This window comes from Eriocheir sinensis, chromosome 69 (assembly GCF_024679095.1).
Source record: "Eriocheir sinensis breed Jianghai 21 chromosome 69, ASM2467909v1, whole genome shotgun sequence".
Lineage (NCBI taxonomy): Eukaryota > Metazoa > Arthropoda > Malacostraca > Decapoda > Varunidae > Eriocheir > Eriocheir sinensis.
In genome coordinates this window covers 3,589,370-3,613,493 of record NC_066577.1, presented here as the reverse complement: position 1 = coordinate 3,613,493, position 24,124 = coordinate 3,589,370, and the positions used below count along the sequence as shown (strand labels likewise).

The 24,124-nt window shown below is 43.5% G+C and overlaps 2 protein-coding genes and 1 pseudogene across 2 annotated transcripts in view; all 3 read right to left on the bottom strand.

Moving 5' to 3' along the window:
• Positions 1-1,056: 1,056 nt before the first annotated feature.
• On the bottom strand, positions 1,057-2,362 carry LOC126988327 (zinc finger protein 239-like; annotated as a pseudogene).
• LOC126988326 (DNA-directed RNA polymerase II subunit RPB1-like) lies at positions 1,982-20,495 on the bottom strand. Its single transcript, XM_050846383.1, has 3 exons — positions 20,458-20,495; positions 15,333-15,943; positions 1,982-2,480 (listed from the first exon to the last, which is right to left on the bottom strand). The coding sequence occupies exons 1-3, from the start codon at positions 20,493-20,495 to the stop codon at positions 2,413-2,415; spliced, it is 717 nt and encodes a 238-aa protein (XP_050702340.1). The 3' UTR covers positions 1,982-2,412.
• A 1,152-nt stretch (positions 20,496-21,647) lies between these two features.
• LOC126988392 (trafficking protein particle complex subunit 5-like) overlaps positions 21,648-24,124 on the bottom strand; it is a 14,045-nt gene continuing 11,568 nt past the window's right edge. Inside the window, exons 4-6 of the mRNA XM_050846457.1 lie at positions 23,101-23,227; positions 22,615-22,797; positions 21,648-22,047 (exon numbers count right to left, since the gene is read on the bottom strand). Of these exons, the coding sequence (XP_050702414.1) occupies positions 21,949-22,047; positions 22,615-22,797; positions 23,101-23,227 (409 nt within the window). The 3' untranslated portion in view covers positions 21,648-21,948. The remainder of the gene's footprint in view (positions 22,048-22,614; positions 22,798-23,100; positions 23,228-24,124) is intronic.

Below are 24,124 nucleotides of genomic sequence, written 5' to 3'. Positions count from 1 at the left end.
CTGGGAAGGAAGGAGGGGTTACTGGGAAGGAAGGGAGGGTTCCTGGGAAGGAAGGGTAGGGGTTACTGGGAAGGAAGGGGAGGGTTACTGTGAAGGAAGGAAGGGGTTACTGGGAAGGAAGGGAAGGGTTACTGTGAAGGAAGGAGGGGTTACTGGGAAGGAAGGAAGGGGTTACTGGGAAGGAAGGAGGGGTTACTGGGAAGGAAGGAAGGGGTTACTGGGAAGGAAGGAAGGGTTACTGGGAAGGAAGGGGTTACTGGGAAGGAAGGAGGGTTACTGGGAAGGAAGGAAGGGGTTACTGGGAAGGAAGGAAGAGGGTTGCTGGGAAGGATGGGACGGGGTTACTGGGAAGGAAGGGGAGGGGTTACTGTGAAGGAAGGGAAGGGGTTGCTGGGAAGGAAGGGGAGGGGTTACTGGGAAGGAAGGGAAGGGGTTACTGTGAAGGAAGGGAGGGTTACTGGGAAGGAAGGAAGGGGTTACTGGGAAGGAAGGAGGGGTTACTGGGAAGGAAGGAGGGTTACTGGGAAGGAAGGGGAGGGTTACTGAAGGAAGGAGGGTTACTGTGAAGGAAGGAAGGAGGTTACTGGGAAGGAAGGGAGGGGTTACTGGGAAGGAAGGAGGGTTACTGGGAAGGAAGGAGGGTTACTGGGAAGGAAGGAAGGGGTTACTGGGAAGGAAGGGAGGGTTACTGGGAAGGAAGGAAGGAAGGAGGGTTACTGGGAAGGAAGGGAGGGTTACTGGGAAGGAAGGAAGGGGTTACTGGGAAGGAAGGGAAGGGGTTACTGTGAAGGAAGGGGAGGGGTTACTGGGAAGGACGGGAAGGGGTTACTGGGAAGGAAGGGGAGGGGTTACTGTGAAGGAAGGGGAGGGGTTACTGGGAAGGAAGGGAAGGGGTTACTGTGAAGGAAGGGGAGGGGTTACTGGGAAGGAAGGGAAGGGGTTACTGTGAAGGAAGGGGAGGGGTTACTGGGAAGGAGAGGGCTTATTTCCCTACTGCTTAAACAAATAACAGCTTCCACCAACCACATGCAGCTGGGGATGAAAATAATGAACTCATCACATTCACAAAATCACTATTTGTTACAAGTCAGTACTTTTGTTTCTTTATGCTACATACGGCCCTCCACCACCACCTCAGCTACCACCTACACTCCCACACACAGCAGAACTTCAGCACAACACAACACCTCAGAAATGGGTCTCCATGTGCTGGGCAATATCTATTTTCATCTTGAAGTGCTTCCCACACACTCACATTTGAACTCTCTCAGGCCAGTGTCTGAAGGCGTGCTGCTCCAATACAGACTTTGCACCAAATTTTTTCCCGCACTGTTGACACTCATGAGGTCTATCACCAGTGTGTGTAAGGCTGTGCTTGTTGAGGTGACTCTTCTGAGTGAATCTTTCACCGCAAACTGTACATTCATAAGGTCTTTCACCAGTGTGTGTATGAGTGTGAACTTTGAGATAACTCTTCCTAATAAATCTCTTACCACAAACCTCACATTCATGAGGTCTTTCACCAGTGTGTGTGTAGTTGTGTAGGTTTAGGGCACTCTTCTGAGTGAATCTTTCACCACAAACTTTACATTCATGAGGTTTTTCGCCAGTGTGTGTAAGGTTGTGTCTGTTGAGGTTACCCACTGTACTGAACCTTTTGCCACAGTCATGGCATTCATGAGGTTTTTCAACAGTGTGTGTGTAAAGGGTGTGTGTTGAGGTGACTCCTCTGTGTAAACCTTTTTTCACACACTTCACATTCATGATGTCTTTCACCAGTGTGTGTAAGAGTGTGTGTGTTGAGGTGATACTTCAGTGCAAACCTTTTTCCACAAACCTCACATTCATGAGGTGTTTCGCCAGTGTGTGTAAGGGTGTGTGTGTTGAGATTACTCTTCTGTGTAAACCTTTTACCACATTCATGGCATTCATAAGGTCTTTCACCAGAGTGTGTAAGGGTGTGTCTGTTCAGGGCACTTTGGTATCTAAACCTTTGCCACACTCATGGCATTCATGAGGTCCTTCACAAGTGTGTGTCAGTGTATTTGCTGAGGTCGTCCTTCCCTGGGAGTCATTCCCCATACTCAGGTCACTCATGGTGTCCCTCACCAGTGTGTGCAAATCTATTCACACTCAAACTTTCCCTTTCCTTTATGGCTGGAAATGCCAGCAGCAAGGTGTTGTTATTGGTAGTAATGGTGGTGGTTCTTCTGGTCCTCACAGCAGTGGCAGTGTTCCTGGTGGTCCCGACACTCAGGCTGCTGCCTGGCCTTGTAGCTTCCTCTGCCCACCACTCCTGGGGTGAGGAGTCAGCAGGTCTTGCAGGAACCTCAGGGAAGCTGCAGCAGCCAGCAAGCGTCATGTGCTGTCCCTTGGTGCTTCACTCCTCTCCTCAGACCCTCACTGTGGCCGTTAGGACACATAGGGTCGTGTGCTGACCCTTGGCACTGTGCTCCTCCCAGCGAGGTCGACAACACTTCCTGGTACATAAGAGAAAAGGTGTTAATGTAATGCTTTGTTCCAACAAGGTACATGGCCTCCTAACAGCCCACTGCAGGAAGGACATCCTCCATGCCTGTTCCATCAAGGTACAGTCACTCAAGACTTGAAAGTTTGGAGAGAGGCCAGCACCATAAAACCCAGAAAGGGTCAGATACTGACAGATGCCTTAGTCCCTGGGATTAAGAGAGGGTCAGAGGTCTGGACAGCCTTGCTCCACCTCCACCCCTCCACACACACAGTGACATTCTTTGTTATTATTATTATTATTATTATTATTATTATTATTATTATTATTATTATTATTTGAGCATCATATCTTCCCCCATCTAAAACACAGGAAAGCACTCCCATGGGGGAATCAACTGTCTCTCTCTCTCTCCCCTAACTCATATAAGAAATTTTGTTATGGTGTTTGTATAGTAATATCAGGATAAATAAAGAGGATATTAAGAAAGTGCGAGCCTGCTTTGATTCTTGTACTGATATGAATGACTTTTATTTTAACTGGTGTGTGTGTGTGTGTGTGTGTGTGTGTGTGTGTGTGTGTGTGTACTTGATGATCTGTCTATCTATCTATCTACCTATCCACATGATGGGATCATTTTTGTAATGGTGTTCATATACAGTCGTCCCTCAAATAGTACGGTTTCCAATGGTACGGTTTCGGTTTTAAACGGATTGTCATGGAATAATTTTTTTTAGGATTTTAAAATTTCCCGCTCGTCACACCAAGTAGCCATGGCGTGAGTGGCAACACTGTTCTACCAAAACACCTGCTGAAAGGACCCCAAAGCATTTGAGAAAGGTGTTCACCTTGCAGAAGAATTCAGATTTAGGAGAAGTTACATTTTGGGAAGAGTTACGTTGCGGTAGGGAGAGCATACCACGTGAATGAGAGCAGTGTTCGCTGTATCTATCATAGTGAAAAGAAATTCTTGCCGCATTAACTGCCCGTGCTCCAAGAGTGGAGATAAAGGCTGTCCTTTTACTAAGCCTCGTCGTTGCTATGGTAGCGGCATCTAACTCACAGCAAAATGTCATACGCTGATCTTCCTGGCGAAGTTTAACATGCATTACTAGCTGTCGTGGCTGACGAACTCCTTACAAAAGAGGATGAAAAGGAAGCTGCAGTGGTTATGGTGGCACAGAGAGGTGAAATGCAATGGAAACACTTATATGTGTTTATTTAGGCCGCCATGTTTTTTTTTTTTTTTTTTTTTTTTACGTTATTGCCTATTGCGCCGGTAGGCATCTTCCAGGTGGGGCCTGATGGTCAGCCCAGCCCGTTCTGGCGCAGGTGAGTGTTTATAGTGGCGCCATCTTGCATTGGCTCATGCTGCCCCCCGGAACTCGTTCTTGATTCGCTTGGACGGCTTCCTCTAGAGTCCGGGTTGATGGGTGGTCTTCAGGACAGCATGTGGGTAGTTTTAAGCCACTCGGCGGTGACTGAAAAATCCGAGTGGTAGCGTGAGGATTCGAACCCGCGTCATCCATCACGCGGCGAATGTGGGTCCAGTACGCTATCACTTCGGCCACCGCCTACCCTACGCGTTTGCTGATGACATCATCACAGCACGAAGGTGCTCAACCTCTCAAAGCCAGGAGCCAGTGGACATGCCGAGTTGGCAACTCGTCCTGCTGTGTCACCCGTTTGAGAGCACTCGGGACATTCCGAGAGTCCCAATTCCCTATCTCAAACACAGCCCAGGGAGTGTTTCTATGGGGAGCATTAATTTTATACGGATTTTCAAATAATACGGGGGTCCTGGGTCCCTAGCCCCCGTACTGTTTGAGGGACGACTGTATATAGTATTTGAGAATAATCAAATTTCTGATTCTTGTATCAAAGGAAGGTCTATCCATCTATCCATATCTCTGATGTCCTGCTCCCTCACTCCAGGGAAGTGCCTCCATCTCTCCCTGTTCTGGCACTCCCTATCAACACATTCAATCCTGCTACTTCCAACTCTCTCGCTCCAATACCCACTCACCCTATTGATCCACTTCACAGGTGGTCTTCCCCTGACACCCCCTCCCTCAATCCTTCCCTCATACACTCTCTTCATGAATTCATTCTCCCCCATTCTCATCAGGTGTTCAAACCATCTCAATGCACCATGCTTCACCCACTCCACCACTTCACTCCTTTCACTGTCGCACCCATGCCAAACCACTCCAAGGAAGGTGACTGCAAAAAATTTACATTTTTTTATCCAAAACTCGATTTCCATTTATTATAAAACACTTTTGTTACCCTTGAAATGCCTGGTGTATTCTGTGAAAACGGGTTGATACCATTATTCCTTATATACCGTATTTGACGGCTTACAAGACACACTTTTCCAAAAAAATGTCCCTGAAAGTCACCCTGTGTCTTATAAGGTCAAGGTTCAGCTTTGGGTCACTGGCTAGTGAGGTGTTAGTGCAGCAATGGCACTTAAATTAAACTGCAAACGTAAACAAGGTGGCGATCGCTTTTACAGCAACAACGGCAACTCTTTTTTAAAGTAACAGTGTATAACAGTAGTACTTACCACTACTTCATATAAAATAACACCAGTCAGGAAGAAAATTAAGTGACATTTATGCTTGCACGTAAACAAACTAATGGACGGCTGTACACCAAGCCTGACAACATGCGCAGACACGCTACATTTCCTTACTAGACAGGGATCATTGAGGTAGAACAGACCTTCTTCATAAAACTGTTTAACTTTGTTTGATTAATAAACAAACAATATGTGGATAATATTGATGATATATTGAGAAGATAGGTTATTATTGGATATTTACAAGTGCCTATTTCTCCATTTTGCGGCCTATGGTGATGACCATTTCCTGAGCTTCTTATGGGTAACCCTGCCAAGTGGGGGGTGGACATAGAATTCACGAGGTTACTGTTGTGTTACTGTTGCGCCACAGACCATTTTAAAACATCACTGAATGATAGGTAAGAACTTCCCGGTATGAAAACATCAACGTCATCGTTGGAAACAAGAAAGTGAAACAATGCCATTTGTCAATATTTTGTAGAGAAGGACGTTTCAACCCTTTCATTGCTAAACGCTTGCAGCAGGCATTAGGCGTATTTGCTGGTGGCGCTAAACGCCCACTGCAACCTCCACCCACACTCAAATCGCCCGCGTATGAGTGTTCCAGCACTATTCTCACAACACAGGATTGCCAATTGAGTGGATTCTTCACTAAATTTAGTGGAAAATCATATCAGCCCAGCGCGGCAAATGTACAGACGAGTAACTGGTGGATGTTCTTGCCCAATACAGCGGCATTTTTGCATAGCTTCACCTATCACCTGACTGATTCTTTGACCAAATAGTTGTAAATATTGCAGTTGGCAATACTCCCTTGCCAGAATCTGAAGAAAAGATGTTCGCAGTTCCCTCAATACGGCTGATCATCCGGCACACACCGACGTAAGTGTTAACATTCAACACTCCCTGAATGTGCATGTACGTTCGCAAGAGAGACATACATAACTGACTCCTATAGATCTGGACCTCCTCTTTCCAATGGTGTTTTTGGTTTTTAGCTGTGATGAATAATTTTTGAGATACAGAAGTTAAAAGAGACCCCCCATTGGGCTCCCCGACTGCGCCTGAGGGGATAGTCGCGTCCACACCGCGCGCAAGGAAAGGGTTAAGAAACTCCATTGCACGCAATGATGCTAAGTAGCTGTAGCTAGGACTGTGGATCCCGTAACTGTGACTAAATTAACGCGTGTTGTCCTTGATGTGACAAAATGAGAAATAGTGTTTGTTCATCCCAATCATATGGACAAAACAGAGCGCTCTGGTGGATTACCGGAGGGAGGAGAAAAAGTCTCAAGAATGGAGGGTCATTCAAGGCCATATATCGCCAGATGACACCTTAGGGTTGCAAACTTGCCACACTTTCCTTAAAATATGGAATGCCATTTGTTCCGTATCTGGCTGTCTGAATTCTTAAGCAGATAAAATTCAGTATTTTTTAAATTTAGTGAGTGCATTTTTCGGTGAACCACAAAACCAGTCCATAAAATGATGTTTGTTAAGAGTCTTCCTCAAATGCGTGTAAAATACGCGTCGTAACGTCTCTCCCCCTTCCTCTTGCCTTCATTAGCAGCGGGCAGCGGCTGTCAGTCATGGCAGGCCAGAGAAATTTTAGGGTTGCCATCAGTTCCTTAAAATATGGATTCGTTCTGTATTGGAGGAAGGGATGTTGCGTTCCTTATTTGTTTTAGATCAAGGTGGCAGCCCTAAGGTTCTCTTCCCATTGTTTTCTGCTCTGAGCAGTCTCGTCTTGCAGCGAACAAAGGAAACCCACGCTCATGTCTTCAACTTGTACAAAGAGACATGCCAGTCCTCGCCAAACAACCAACTTGGTCAGGTAGGCTGACATAAGCCAATAGAGTCGGTCTATCGGCATCCTCCCTTCCCCTTCATGAGCCATCACCCGGCAAGGGTTTGTGGTCCCTCCTCGAAGGGAAGTACACACTTGACCATGCCGGCCTCCATATAGCCTGTGTCCCCACCCGGGGGGGTGGCGACAAAAAAAAAAAATAAATAAATAAAAAATATACAGTCACCCCCCGCCATTCGCGGTCTCACCCATCGCGGTTTCGCGTATTCGCGGTCAACTAATTGTGACCCCCCCCGCTTATACGCGGCCCCTGTTTCGCGTATACGCGGATGCATTGACGCTAAATTGTATGGCTGTGTGGTGGGTGGGTGGCTGTGTGGTGGGGGGATGGGAGAGAGGAGGGAGGAAGGCAGAGAGGAGGGAGGGAGGGAGGCAGAGAGGAGGGGGGAAGGGAGAGAGGAGGGAGGCGGGGCAATGGACGTTAGGTTGCTCCTGAGTGACGTCACAGTTAGACTGTGACGTCATGCTTTCCTATTGGCCAGCAGCTCACTCAGGGACGACTGCTATTGGTCAAGATTTTCTAATAGAAAAATTATCCTAAAAAAAAAAAATTCACGCGCCGCCACACTGCAGTGTTGCCAGATTGGGCTACTTATCGCAAATTGGGCTGTTGTCTAACAAGGTCTTGTCTCATTTCAGTCATTAAAAAGAACGAAAAAAACATGTTTTATATGACGTGTCAGAGGTGACTTCCCCAAATGCATATTTTCCCATAGGGTTATAGTCCCGCCGTTCATGTTTCGCAGATCGCGCCAAGTCCGAACGAAATACCCGCGAACGGATGACTATATATATATATATATATATATATATATATATATATATATATATATATATATATATATATATATATATATATATATATATATATATATATATATATATATATATATATATATATATATATATAAAATAAAAATAAAAAAGGAACAAACAGGAAGCTCATATACCAAGTCACCACTCATAAATCAAATTGTTGTTTTGGCTCAGAATCAAAAAACACTGTAAACTAAGTAAACTATATATATATATATATATATATATATATATATATATATATATATATATATATATATATATATATATATATATATATATATATATATATATATATATATATATATATATATATATATATATATATATATATATATATATATATATATATATATATATATATATATATATATATATATATATATATATATATATATATATATATATATATATATATATATATATATATATATATATATATATATATATATATATATATATATATATATATATATATATATATATATATATATATATATATATATATATATATGAGAGTATTGTGTCCTTTTAGCGGTCACGTAAAACAAAAACAATGTAAATCAAACAAGAGGTAGGTTTCTATCGAAAAATAAATGTTCACTTCATTTAGTGGAGAGAGAGAGAGAGAGAGAGAGAGAGAGAGAGAGAGAGAGAGAGAGAGAGAGAGAGAGAGAGAGAGAGAGAGAGAATATCCATATCACCGAGATATCCACTCAGGCACTCAGTCTCAGTCTCACTCGTGTGAGGAAAAAATGAGGGACACCATGAGCGACTGGCTAGTATTGGTACCGGTACCGAACAGTCTGGTACCGGAACTGTACCGTATAGCTGGTACCTTTAGTACCAGTACTGGTACTGGTACTTGCCCACCCCTATTGTTGAGTAGCGTGGCAGCGTGGGTACTGTATTGTTGTTCAAGTGGCGCGCGGGAAGAACTGAGCTCAGATGTGTGGCCGCGGCGCCGTGTGAGTCCAGTTGTGTGAGACATCTGGTGGCCACTCCATAAAATATCGTGTATAAGTGAAATAACGTGTAAATTACACATTTATATGGATTTTGGACCCCGCGTTATTTAAAAAACGCATAAACCAAACATGCGTAAATCGAGTTACTTGTGTATATATATACAGTGGTACCTTGGAATACGAGTTTAATTCGTTCCAAGACCGAGCTCGTAAACCAATTTACTCGTATTCTAAACGACTTTTCCTATTGAAATTAATGGAGTTCCACTTAATTCGTTCCAGGCCCAAAAAATTTTGAAAAAAATTAAATATATTGGTATATTTTTTTTGAATTACACAAACAATACAACTTCGTATGTAGAACGACCGTACTGCATAGCAAGCTGAGACACACGAACACCCCTTTCAGACTTTTCAATGATCTCTTTCTTATCTTCTATTGTTATTGATCCTTTTTTCCTTCTCTCACTGCCTTCAGTGGCACCTGTCTTCCTCTTGGGCGCCATTGTGTGTTATGTGGGTGAAAATACTCAAAGAAGTGATCAGAAAGCACGTCAGTTCACCCGCCCAACCTCAGACAAACACTGACTGTGTACATGTGCTCGGCCGACCAATAACTTGGGCGGCTGCCATGAGATTGCAGTCGCCGCGCGGGATTTTCAAAACAGTCACAGGCGGATGCTTGCCATTTCCTCACATTTGCTCGTATTCTAAATCGATTTTTTACGAGTTGAAATGCTCGTATTTTAATTTACTCATACACTAAGTTACTCGTATTCCGAGGTTCCACTGTATATATATATATATATATATATATATATATATATATATATATATATATATATATATATATATATATATATATATATATATATATATATATATATACATACAGTAGAGCCCCACTAAGCGTGAGATCAATTAGTGCGAACTGCAATTAATGCGAGCCACCATCTACCAAGAAAATAATTAATTAGCACAAAAGCCTCAGTTAGCGCGAGCAGCCACCATGACTGAATTTTGAAAATTGCGCCAAGCCGCCATGATGCGTGGCACAAGCCGCGAGAGCCCTTACTTTAGCAGACAACACCATGTTGATACAGGGCAAGTGCTTTGTTTAAGTTGTGCGGCACAAGCCGCAAGAGCCCTTACTTTAGCAGACGACGCCATGTTGATACAGGGCAAGTGCTTTGTTTACGTTGTGGATGTGGATACGGGCAACTGACCTTGGCCGTGTGTGAAGCACACCCAGAAAATTTGGATTTGCCGGTTGCCCAAGCTGCTGCCAACGCGGTGGGAAGAAAAGGGCTCAGTGTGACACCAGGTTACGGTGAACCGATAACTCGCTCCCGTATGGGCACACAGGCGTTGCCAGTAACCACAACGGTTAGAAGAAAACGGCCAGTGTGATACTGCCTTAAGGCAGCGAGGCCGTTTACCGGGTGAGCGCCAGCGATGACGTCATCGGACTCCCAGAGAATCACAAGCGTGTTTTCAGAGCTCAGCCAATTGTAGGTTTTTTTTTTTTAATGCGAGTGATTATTTTGAGTAATTATCTAACCCAAAATTCAGACCCATGTGTGTACCAAATAATTTTTTTCATATTGGTTACTTTATTCAATTAGCGCAAATTCAGTTAGTGCGACCACGTTCACCCACCTAATTCTCGCGCTAAATGGGGCTCTACTGTATAAATATATATGCACACACACACTCCAATCCTCAGTCTGCTTTGTGAAGAGTTTGTGTTTATCTTGGCATATGATACTACTCACCACAAGACTGATCCCAGGCAGTTTGGCAATGTAATGCTTCTTCCACAACACACTCTCATCAGTTTCCTCTAGTCTATTTCATTCTTTAGCTTGATACCTTTTTTTTTCTAAGTTGGCTACCTCATTGCTATCTGATTCTCTCTCTCTCTCTCTCTCTCTCTCTCTCTCTCTCTCTCTCTCTCTCTCTCTCTCTCTCTCTCTCTCTCTCTCCTGAGGAAAGCAAAAGTACAACATTGGGAGGTTATGTCATGTATGAATGTAGACGTATGATTAAGAAAATATGGATAAGATATGGAATATGGAAATATTAAAATGTGAGGTATTTATACTAAAATACTATACAATACCATACAGTATCGAATACTACTCTACGCTATACAATAATAATTATTATTACTATTATTATTATTATTATTATTATTATTATTATTATAACAGTATCACTATCAATAATAGTAATATAATAATAATAATAATAATAATAATAATAATAATAATAATAATAATAATAATAATAATAATAATAAAAAATAACAATAAGAATAATGGGTGAAGGATGATGAAGATATTAACCCCTTAATGACGACGGCGTCATATAATTTTTTTAACTTGGGCGACAAGCATGACGCCACCGGCAGAAAACGAGAAGCTCTCTGGAAATTGAACGGCACACGTAACTATGTATTTATTAATCCTAAGTGACTAACTGGCACCTCTTTTGTCCCTTACACGACTCCATGCTAAAAATTGTCTATAATTCCTGCCTACGCATCACGGCGTCTGCAGAGCGATTATGTTCCCTCAGCCGATCTGTTTTGGCGGTCTTCCTTTAGTTTCTGCTCGCTGTGTGCGTGCTCAGCGTAGTCTTGACACCTCAATGATTTGCCTGGTGTTCTAGATGAACCAATATCTTGTTCACAGGAGTGTTCAAAGGAGTGGGAAGTGGAATTTGGAATTTTTGGGGAATCATGGAATTCCAGCCAAACGGTCTGTCCAAATCATAATCTGATTTCACAGTTGAGTTATACGGATGATTTTCTACAACTTTTATTCAATGAGATTCATTCCAGAATGAAAAACTACAAAAAACAGTTTTTTGAGTTTCACCACAACTTGGGCTTGGGCTGTCTGTAGGCAGCAAATTTTCAGGTCGAAGATTATAAACTATATTTTTCATACTCCATCATGATAAAATGAGCAACTTTTCTTCCATAAATTTTCCTGTACGTCGCACCAGTAAAAACTTGGAATTTGGGGGAATCCTGGAATTCCAGCCAAACGGTCAGTACAAATCATAATCTGATTTCACAGTTGAGTTATATGGATGATTTTCTACAACTTTTATTCAATGATATTCATTCCAGAATGAAAAACTACAAAATATTTTTTTTGAGTTTCACGGTAACTTTGGCTCTCTGTAGGCAGTAAATTTCCTGATCAAAGATTATAAACTATATTTTTCAGAGGCCATCACGATAAAATTAGCAACTTTTCTTCTTATATTTCCTGTATGTTGCACCAGTAAAAAGTTGGAATTTTTCAGGAATCATGGAATTCCAGCCAAACGGTCAGTTCAAATCATAATCTGATTTTGCATTTGAGTTATAGGGACGACTTTCTACAACTTTTATTCAATAAGATTCATTCTAGAATGAAAAAAACTACAAAAATTTACCAAAATTATTTACTGAGTTTCACCACAACTTTGGCTCTCTGCAGGCAGTAAATTTCCAGGTCAAAGATTATAAACTATATTTTTCAGACTCCATTGTGATAAAATGAGCAACTTTTCATCAATATTTTTTTTCTATATGTCGCACCAGTAAAAAGTTGGAATTTTTTGAGAATCATGGAATTCCAGCCAAATGCAACAACCTAGAAAGAAACAGATTTCACAGCAGGGTGCGCCAGATAATTTTCTGTAAAACAACTTTTATGACTTTTTCTCAGTTTTTCAATGACTTTTGTGTCATGGGAGATCAACCGAGAAAAACTTTTGCGGCGCTGATAAAATAAAAAAATAGTAATAATAATGACTAATAATAATAAGAAGAAGAATAAGAACAATAATGGTTGTACATTTTATATTCCATATTTCTCCCTTACCGTGTGTCTGTAATCGTATATGATCTAAATATATAAGACACGTAGCCTCCCAACACTACTTCTGATTTCCACAGGAGAGAGGGTCAAATGTAAAAAAATAAAATAAAGTAAGCTTGAAGGAAAAAAAAAAAGATAAAATAGGAAGTTAAAGATGGCGAGAAAATAGAGAAAAAATAGAGAAAGAACGAATGAATGAACCCAGTATGAGATAAGGATAGAAAAAGAAAAAATGAAAGCAAGAAGGGAGCTTCGAAATAAAATGAAAGACACACAAAGAGCAATACAGAGTGAGAGAAATCATAAGGAAAGGAAATTAACCCGGTAGATGCGACGATCATGTTTCTTAAAGACCCCTCTAAGTGAATTAATGAGAAAAAATCATCACTCACACACACCATTATATCATATGTATCAATGTATATGTGGTCAAATGCATATATATACATTTTAGGGTGTTTATGTCAAGGCAAGAATTTGGCCCGTCGCTGGTACACAGTAAAGCCACATATTTGGCCCGTCGCTGCTACCAGGTTAAAGAGAAAGAAAGATTGGGAAGGAAAGAAGTGAAGAGGGAGGTGATGAATAAAATGGGAATACAGTCATCCCTCAAATAGTACAGTTTCCAATAGTACGGTTTCGGTTTTATATGGATTGTCATGGAAGAATTTTTTTAGGATTTTTAAATTTTCCGCTCGTCGCACCAAGTAGCCATGGCGTGAGTGGCAACACTGTTCTACCATGACACCTGCTGAAAGCAGAATTCAAATTTAGGAGAAGTTACGTTTTGGGATAAGTTACGTTGCCGTAGCGAGAAATACCACTTATATGTGTTTGTTTGGGCAGCCATATTTGCTGATGACATAATCACAGCACGAAGGTGCTCCACCTCTCAAGGCTGGGAGCCAGCAGGCGTGCCGAGTTGGCAACTCGTGCTGCCGCTGCACGCATTTGAGAGCACTCGGGATGTTCCGAGAGTCCCAATTCCCTAACTCAAACACAGCCCAGGAGTGTTTCTAAGGAGGGGGCACTAAGTTTATACGGATTTTCGAATAGTACGGGGATCCTGGGTCCGTAACCCCCGTACTATTTGAGGGACGACTGTATATGAAGAAATGAGAGAAAATAAAGGAAGGCGGAAATAAGAATCAAAAGAAAAAAAAATAATGAAAATGAAACAGGAAATAGAGAAAGTTCACAAAAAAAAGGACACAAGAGAAAAAGAGTAAAAAAGAGAAACAGTAAGAATAAGAGTTAAAAAATAGATGTGGAAGAAACAAACACTGAAATACTGAAGAAAGAAAATGATACTTGAGAGAAGATTTACGAAAGAAAGGAAGATTGACATAAGGACAAAGAAAGCTAAAGAGATAAAGCAGGAAAAAATAATAATAATAATGATAATAATAGGAGTAATTACTGAGAATAAAATCATTAATAAATCAAGTAATAATAATAATAATAATAATAATAATAATAATAGTAATAATAATAATAATAATAATAAAAAAGGTTAGGTCAGGTTAGATTGGGTTAGGCTAGGTTAGGTTGGGTCAGGTTAGACTTAGTTAGACTAGGTTACAACACAGCTGTATTGCTTTGCTGTCTGACCATCACTTTCTGTTTATTGGATCTTGGCAGCAGGACACAGGCAGGGTTGGGTTAGATAAGATTTAGTTAGGTTAGAGAAGGCTAAGTTAGTTAATTCCCATCAACTTCTTCACTACAACCGGGCCAAAACAGCACCCTGCGCTGTATCTGGGATCGCCGCGCGCGCCAAATTTCAAATGTCGCTATTGATTATAACAAGTTTTCAGCCATAAACTCAACATAATCATCATAGATTATATATGAAAACATGCAGAATTAAATGGTGCACATAAAGAAACATATATAAGTTAATTGATAATTTTGAGATGTAAGCATAAATATAGAGATAAAATAACTTGTATATTGGCTAAAGCAAGCCAGGACACAGCATGCGCATCCTCGGATATGGTACAGGGCACGCAAGGATGCAGTATGCGCGTTCTCGTTTTGAAGGGGTTAAACCTCTCGGAAAACTATAGGAAAGGGTAGAGATGAAAAATGTAAAAAAAAGCTGTGAAATGTGTATGGGAACCCGTGCGGCCATGGGCAGCATGAACCTGTGGCTCACCGCCAAAGCTGCCGCCACCAGTGACAACAACAGTACAGCTTGAAGCCTAACCTAACTTTACCTATCATAACCTGTCTAATGGGGGCTTCACCCTCTCAACCCCCCTTCTATTTTCCGTAAGTCATTTGTTACTGCACAGCATTCAGGAACCAAAAAAGAATCCATGTTGTGAGTATTACCTTTGCCAGAGGTTGATACCCTCTCTTCAATATTACCCAAGGAAAGGAAAAACAAGGTCTGCAATTTGACAGGCGAGAATTGTCGAGCTTGAGAATGACCTCGACCAAAATAATACCATCCTGAAACAATTACACAGCAATGAGTTAGTCTCCAGTGAACATGGGCTACTGGTGTGGTGGTGATGGGCTACTGGTGTGGTGGTGATGGGCTACTGGTGTGGTGGTGATGGGCTACTGGTGTGGTGGTGATGGGCTACTGGTGTGGTGGTCATGGGCTACTGGTGTGGTGGTCATGGGCTACTGGTGTGGTGGTGATGGGCTACTGGTGTGGTGGTGATGGGCTACTGGTGTGGTGGTGATGGGCTACTGGTGTGGTGGTGATGGGCTACTGGTGTGGTGGTGATGGTCATACCCTTTGCAGGCGGCGGGCGGTGAATGGGTGTGCCGGAGGGGCTGGGGGTGTGCCTGGGCGTACTGTGGGTGTGCCAGGCGTACTGAGGGTGTGCTGGGGGTGTTCCTGGGCGTACTGAGGGTGTGCTGGGGGTGTTCCTGGGCGTACTGAGGGTGTGCTGGGGGTGTTCCTGGGCGTACTGTGGGCGTGCTGGGGGTGTTCCTGGGCGTACTGTGGGCGTGCTGGGGGTGTTCCTGGGCGTGCTGTGGGCGTGCTGGGGGTGTTCCTGGGCGTGCTGTGGGCGTGCTGGGGGTGTTCCTGGGCGTGCTGTGGGCGTGCTGGGGGCGTGCCTGGTCCTGGCGACACTCACTGGCTCACCCGACACCCGCCGCGGCCACCACACACCCTCCGCGGCCTCCTCCACCTCCTCTTTCTTCCACCTGTACCGCCTCGTGGGTCCTCCTCCTCCTGCTGGTGCTCTCCTGACACTCTGCTCTTCAGTCCAGGTAGTCCAGGGGTGGCGTGGGCTAGCCCGTGACGGTGTGTGCCTGGCTGGGGCCGCTGGGCTGACTCCTCTTCCTCTTCCTCTTCTTCTGACCTGCTCATCTTTGTATCTCTTCTCCACGGTCCATCTCGGCGGTGTTTCTTAATTAATTCATGCACAAAAGATTGATTGATTGATTGATTGATTGATAGTTTATTGTTGCAGGTAAAACAACAAGGGAGAAGGGAGGAACATGCCATCCCAACCCCCAGGCAGGACAGAGTGTGGTATTATACAATTATAAGGATATTCCTCTTTTCTCCTTTGTTGTTTTACTTGCAACAATTAATAAACTATCAATCAATCAATCAGGATACATGTGTAAGTAGCACCAGGAAACTAAAAAGATACAATTAATGGTAGGGGACAAGAGCTAAAAAAAATAAAGGCCTTGATTTGCACAAAAGAAGATTGATTGATCATTTATTGTTGTAGGTAACACAGGAGAAGGGAGGAACATGCCATCCCAACCCCCAGGCAGTACAGAATGTGATTATACAACTATTAATACATGTGTAATTAAGTAGCACCAGGAAACTGAAAAGATACAATGGTAGGGGACAAGAGCTAAAAAAATAAAGGCCTTGATTTGCACAAAAGAAGAAGAAGAAGAAGGGAGGAACATGTCATCCCAACCCCCAGGCAGGACAGAATGTGATTATACAACTATTAATACATGTGTAATTAAGTAGCACCAGGAAACTGAAAAGATACACTGGTAGGAAGGAAAGCACAACAAGGGAGGGGGCGGTACCTCCCTCTGGACAATAAGACAATAAAATGTGGGGACGGAGAACATTGCCCAAGCACTAGATGGGAATGAATACAGAGACAAAATAAGATTGATTGATAATTTATTGTTGCAAGTAAAACAACACAGGAGAAGGGATCGAGGAGCATGCCATCCCATCCCCCGGGCAGGACAGAGTGTGATTATACAACTATTAATACATGTGTAGGTAGCACCAGCAAACTAAAAAGATACAATATGGTAGGGGACAAGAGCTAAAAAAATAAAGGCCTTGATTTACACAAAAGAAGATTGATTGATAGTTTATTGTTGCAAGTAAAACAACAAGGGAGAAGGGAGGAACATGCCATCCCATCCACCAGGCAGGACAGAGTGTGATTATACAACTATTAATACATGTGTAGGTAGCATAGGCGGATCCAGGGGGGGGGCCACGGGGCCATGGCCCCCCCCAAACGCTCTGAGAGTATGTTTTGGCCCCCCCCAAAGAAATTCGTTACAGATACTGTCAGCCTCCCTCAATCATATACATATCATGTAGAACTCGATAGTCGATACTGCATCGCTCTACTACATAAAACAAAATCCAATTCTATGGCCTCAATGCACAAGCGAATCGGAATTAAGCGCTGAGAAGGAAGGCCTCTTCGGCCTGAAAAGCACAATGCAATCCGATGTGACTTAATTCCATGTGTACAGTCCGTCGTCGATGAACAGTTGGCCCCCCCCAAAACTCAAGGCTGGATCCGCCCTTGGTAGGTAGCACCAGGAAACTAAAAAGATACAATGGTAGGAAGGAATGCACAGGTCAGGTCAGGTCTAAAGGCTTGACCTTTGTGTCGGCGCTTCCCTGATGCTGTTCCAAGTCTTCTTATTTATAGGCTGCTGTTTCCATTATGTTCTTGATTGATTGATTGATTGATAGTTTTCGTTGGCTTTCTCTTAAATTTTCACTATTTCCTTGGATTCTTGTATCTTTAATTCGTTGAAGATTAATTGTCCTATGATATTTTCTTCATTTTCTATGCATGGTCTTTGCAGTATAATTGTCCTCTTTCTTATTTCTGCATATCCACAACAGAAAATGCATTAAATCACAACAAGGCACAACAAGGGAGCCGGGGCGCCGTACCTCCCCCTGGACAAGAAGAAAAGAAGAAACTTGGGCAGACAATTATATATAACACACTGGGAACAAAATTAATATCAAGAGGAAGAACTAACACCCTATAGGCTTCTCCTTTGTAGTGATTGATTGATTGATAGTTTAAAATCAACAATAAACTTATCAATCTATATATCAGTCAATTTGTTTACCTGCAACGATAAACTATCAAATAATCAGTCAAAACTATTATTAAAAGACACGTACAACAACGCCAATCAACAATCAAGAATCAAGAATATAAGGTTCATAATTAAGTGGGCCATTATTAAAACATGTACGTATACACAAGACTTTATTTTTTATGGAATCACACACAAACACGTTCACGCACGCACACAGGCTGCCAAAAAACGTACATGGACCCAGAAAAACGCACAGTCACCCAAACACGCACACACACTAATTAACACGTACACGCACGCACACAGGCTACCAAAAACGTAGGTACATGGACCCAGAAAAAAACGCACACAGTCACCCAAACGTGCACACAAACACGTACACGCACGCACACAGGTTACCAAAAACGTACATGGACTCAGAAAACGCACACAGTCACACAAACACGTACACGCACGCACACAGGCTACCAAAAACGTACATATGGACCCAGAAAAAAACGCACAGTCACCAAAACACACACACACACACACACACACACACACACACACGTTCACGCACGCACACAGGTTACCAAAAACGTACATGGACTCAGAAAACGCAGTCACACAAACACGTACACGCACGCACACTAGGCTACCAAAAAACGTACATATGGACCCAGAAAAAAACGTACACAGTCACCCAAACACGCACACAAACACGGCACGCACGCACACAGGTTACCAAAGACGTACATGGACCCAGAAAAAAACGCAGTCACCCAAACACGCACACACAAACACGTACACACACGCACACAGGTTACCAAAGACGTACATGGACCCAGAAAAAAACGCAGTCACCCAAACACGCACACACAAACACGTACACGCACGCACACAGGCTACCAAAAACGTACATGGACCCAGAAAAAAACGCACACAGTCACCCAAACATGCACACACAAACACGTACACGCACGCACACAGGCTACCAAAAACGTACATGGACCCAGAAAAAACGCACACAGTCACCCAAACATGCACACACAAACACGTACACGCACGCACACAGGCTACCAAAAACGTACATGGACCCAGAAAAAACGCACACAATCACCCAAACGCGCACATAAGCCCGTACACGCACGCACACAGGCTACCAAAAACGTACATGGACCCAGAAAAACGTACGTACAGTCACCCAAACACGCACACTAATTAACACGTACACGCACGCACACAGGCTGCCAAAAAATGTACATGGACCCAGAAAAACGCACACAATCACCTAAGCACGCACACAATTAAACACGTACACGCACGCACACAGCCTGCCAAAAACGTACATGGACCCAAAAAACGCACATATAGTTACCGAAACACGTACACGCACGCACACAAGCTGCCAAAAACGTACATGGACCCAGAAAACGCACAATAGTCACCCAAACACGTACACGCACGCACACAGGCTGCCAAAAACGTACATATGGACCCAGAAAAACGCGTACAGTCACCCAAACACGAACACACAAACAAGTACACGCATGCACAGCTAGGTTACCAAAAACGTACATGGAACCAGAAAAACGCACACATGCAGTCACCCAAACACGCACACAAACACGTACACGCACGCACACAGGCAACCAAAACGTACATTGACCCAGAAAACACACATAGTCACCCAAACACATACGCACACACACAAACGTACGTACACGCACGCACACAGGCTACCAATTAAAAACGTACATGGACTCAGAAAACGCACACAGTCACCCAAACACGCACACAAACACGTACACGCACGCACAGCTAGGTTACCAAAAACCTACATGGACCCAGAAAAACGCACACATGCAGTCACCCAAACACGCACACAAACACGTATACACGCACGCACACAGGCAACCAAAAACATACATGGACACAGAAAACGCACATAGTTACCCAAACACACACACACACACACACACACACACACAAACGTACGTACACGCACGCACATAGGCTACCAATTAAAAACGTACATGGACTCAGAAAACGCACAGTCACCCATACAGGCACACAAACACGTACACGCACGCACACAGGCTACCAAAAACTTATATGGACCCAGAAAAAAACGCACACAGTCACCCAAACACACACACAAACACGTACACGCACGCGCACAGGCTACCAAAAACGTACATGGACCCAGAAAAACGCAGTCACCCAAACACGTACGCACACAATTTAAACACGTACACGCGCGCACACAGGTTACCAAAAACGTACATGGACCCAGAAAAAAACGCACACAGACACAGTTACCCAAACACACACACAAACACGGCATGCACGCACGCACACAGGCTACCAAAAACGAACATGGACCCAGAAAAAAACGCACACAGTCACCCAAACACGCACGTACACAAACACGTACACACACGCACACAGGCTACCAAAAACGTACATGGACCCAGAAAAAAACGCAGTCACCCAAACACACACACACACACACAAACACGGCACGCACGCACACAGGCTACTAAAAACGTACATGGACCCAGAAAAAAACGCACAGTCACCCAAGCACGCACACAAACACGTACACGCACGCACACATGCTGCCAAAAACGTACATATGGACCCGGAAAACGCACATATAGTCACCCAAACACGTACACGCACGCACACATGCTGCCAAAAACGTACATAAGGACCCAGAAAACGCATATATTATCGTCACCCAAACACGTACACGCACGCATACAAGCTGCCAAAAAACGTACATGGACCCAGAAAACGCACATATAGTCACCCAAACACGTACACGCATGCATACAAGCTGCCAAAAAACGTACATGGACCCAGAAAACGCACATATAGTCACCCAAACACGTACAAGCACGCACACAGGCTGCCAAAAAACGTACATGGACCCAGAAAACGCACATATAGTCACCCAAACACGTACACGCACGCACACAGGCTGCCAAAAACGTACATGGACCCAGAAAACGTACATAGTCACCCAAACACGTACACGCACGCACACAGGCTGCCAAAAACGTACATAGCTATGGACTCAGAAAACGCACATATAGTCACCCAAATACGTACACGCATGCACACAGGCTGCCCAAAACGTACATATGGACCCAGAAAACGCACATAGTCATCCAAACACGCACACAAATACACACACAGGCTGCCAAAAACGTACATATGGACCCAGAAAACGCACATATAGTCACCCAAACACGCACACAGGCTGCTAGAAACGTTCATATGGACCCAGAAAACGCACATATAGTCACCCAAACACGCACACAGGCTGACAAAAACGTACATATGGACCCAGAAAAACGCACACAGTCATCCAAACACGCACACAAACACACACGTACAGGCTGCCAAAAAACGTACATGGACTTATTTCCCTTTCTTCCCTTCCTTTCCTCCCTCATTATTTCCCTTCCCCTCTCTCTCTCTCTCTCTCTCTCTCTCTCTCTCTCACACACACAAATAATTATACAACATTCATTTCATTCATATATTTATTTTGCAACATAATACAAAGACATAATAATAATAATAATAATAATAATAATAATAATAATAATAATAATAATAATAATGATGAATAAGACTTATGTAGCTTCTTATCTCCTCTTCCTCCTCTCTTCCTTTTCCAATATCCTCCTCCTCCTCCTCCTTTCTCTTCATTTCCCTCCATCCTTCCTTCCTTCCCTTCTCTCTGTTTCCTCCATCCTTCCTCTCCTTCCCTTTTCCTTCCATCCATTTTTTCTCTCCTCCTCCTCCTTCCTCCTCCTCTTTCTCCTTCCTTTTCTTCTCTTCTTTCCCCTCCTTCTCCTCCTCCTCCTTATATCTCATTCTTCCTTTCTCTCTTCCTCTTCGTCTTCCTCTCTCCCTCGTTCTTTACCTCTTCCTCCTCCTCCTTCTCCTCCTCATCTCTTCTTTCTATCCCATTCTTCCTTTCTCTCTTCCTCTCCTCCGCTCTCCCTCACTCTTCTCTTCTCTTTTTTTCTACCTCCTCCTCTTCCTCCTTCTTCTTCTCAGCGTCCCTCCAACTGCTTGTCTCTCGTCATCACTGTGTCGTCAAACTTGATCATAAACGTGGTTCCCTTGTGCCAGAGTGCCGTCACCTTGGCCGGCTGTCGGGGAGAGAGAGTGAGTGAGTGAGTGTGTGAGTGGGTGGGTGGGTGAATAAGTGGGTGAGAGAGAGAGAGAGAGAGAGAGAGAGAGAGAGAGAGAGAGAGAGAGAGAGAGAGAGAGAGAAAATACACACACACAATTTCCTATTCTGTGGCTCTGGCTGTCACTAACCTAACCATTCTCTCTCTCTCTCTCTCTCTCTCTCTCTCTCTCTCTCTCTCTCTCTCTCTCTCTCTCTCTCTCTCTCTCTCTCTCTCTGTCTCTTTCTCTGTTCTTCCATCCATTCTTTCTCTCCCCTCCCTCCTGTATTTCCCTACCTTCTTTTCCCTCCTCCTCCTCCTCCTCCTTCTCTCTCTCCTCTTCATCTCTTCCTACATTCTTATTATTATTATTATTTCCTCTCTTCCTGTCCTTCATCTTTTTTTATGGACAGTTTCTTAATTTATTTTAGTTTTTTTCTATCTATCTATCTATCTATCTACCCTCCTTCCTTCCTTCCTTCCTTTCTTTCTTTCTGCAACAACAACTTCAACAACAACAACAACAGCAGCAGCGTCGGCACTCACAAAGCCAGTGGAGGTCAGCGTTGCTTCGATGATGCCGGCTACGAAGGCGGCACAGTTGATGGAGCTCTTGTCGCGCGGCACCGAGACAAAGCGGTTGACCAGCGGCTCCTTCTCGATCAGGTAGAAAATCCGCTCATCGTCCGTTGCCCTGTCGAGCTTGTCCGCCTCCTTGCCGAAGAGAGACTGCGGAGGGAGGGAGAGGAGGAGAGGTTAGAGGAGGAGGAGAGAGAGAGAGAGAGAGAGAAAAGTATGTCAGAAAAATTGGTACACACACACAGTCACTCATTACATCTCTCTCTCTCTCTCTCTCTCCTTCCCTTCCATCCATTTCTTCAACCTCTCCTTTTTCCTTCCTTTCTCTCTCTCTTTCTCCTCCTCCTCCTTCTTCTTCCTTCCTCTCCTGTTTTCCTTTCTCTCTTCCTCTAACTCTTTCCTTCCTCTCTCTTCTCTACCTCCACACACACACACACACACACACACACTCACCTTCCACATGGTCCCTTTAACAAACAGTAGAGTGCTGAGTAGCTTGGTCTCCCTCTTGTAGTTTCGTTCTCTCACAAACAGAAGCTCGACCATCCTGACACCGACGTGCTGACCAAGTTCCGAGAGCCTGTGAGAGAGAGGGGAAGGGGGAGGAGGGAAGGAAGGAGAGAGGGAGAGGGGGGACAGACAGTTAGGAAGGAAGGAATGAAAGGAAGGGAAGGGAAGGGAAGGGAAGGGAAGGGAAGGGAAGGGAGAGAGAGAGAGAGAGAGAGAGAGAGAGAGAGAGAGAGAGAGAGAGAGAGAGAGATTACTTTGATATGCAGAGACTTGAATGATTATAATGCGCACACACACACACACACACACACACAAGTTCATATTAATTATTCTTCCTTTTTTTCTTTCTCTCATTTTCCTTTTGTTGACTTTTCCTTTCTGCATTTCTCTAGCGGGTTGTGGAGTACTAATTAGGGAATATGTTCCCGAAATTGACACTTGGGCTGAGACTGAACACTCTTATAGACTAAGCAACGACATCTCCTTAACCCAGACTGAACTGTGTGCTGTGCTGTGTGGCTTGGAGGAGATCAAGAAAGGAAAGGGTGATGTGCGATTTTATGTTGACAGTATGGGAGCCCTGGAGTCGCTAAGCAGCAGTGGTCCTGTGTTCAGAGGTATAGTAAGCCGGTGTAGGAATGTTGTACATGACATGAGTTGCGCAGGGCAAGGGGTAACTTTCACTTGGCTGCCCTCGTATGTTGGGGTAACGTATCATGACAGGGTGGACGAAGTGGCTAAAAATGCAACCAAAAAAGGTGACATAGATATACATTGCATTAAAACGTACACACAGATAAAAAGAAAAATTAGAAAACATCAATACGACACAATGATAAGCAATATGACAGCTAAGTACACAGCAATGCCCAGCACTACTATGTCCCACTACCTGGACGCTAACAATAACACAGAGTTCACTTATGGGAAACACACCAGCAAGTGGAAAGAGTCGCTCTGTACACGC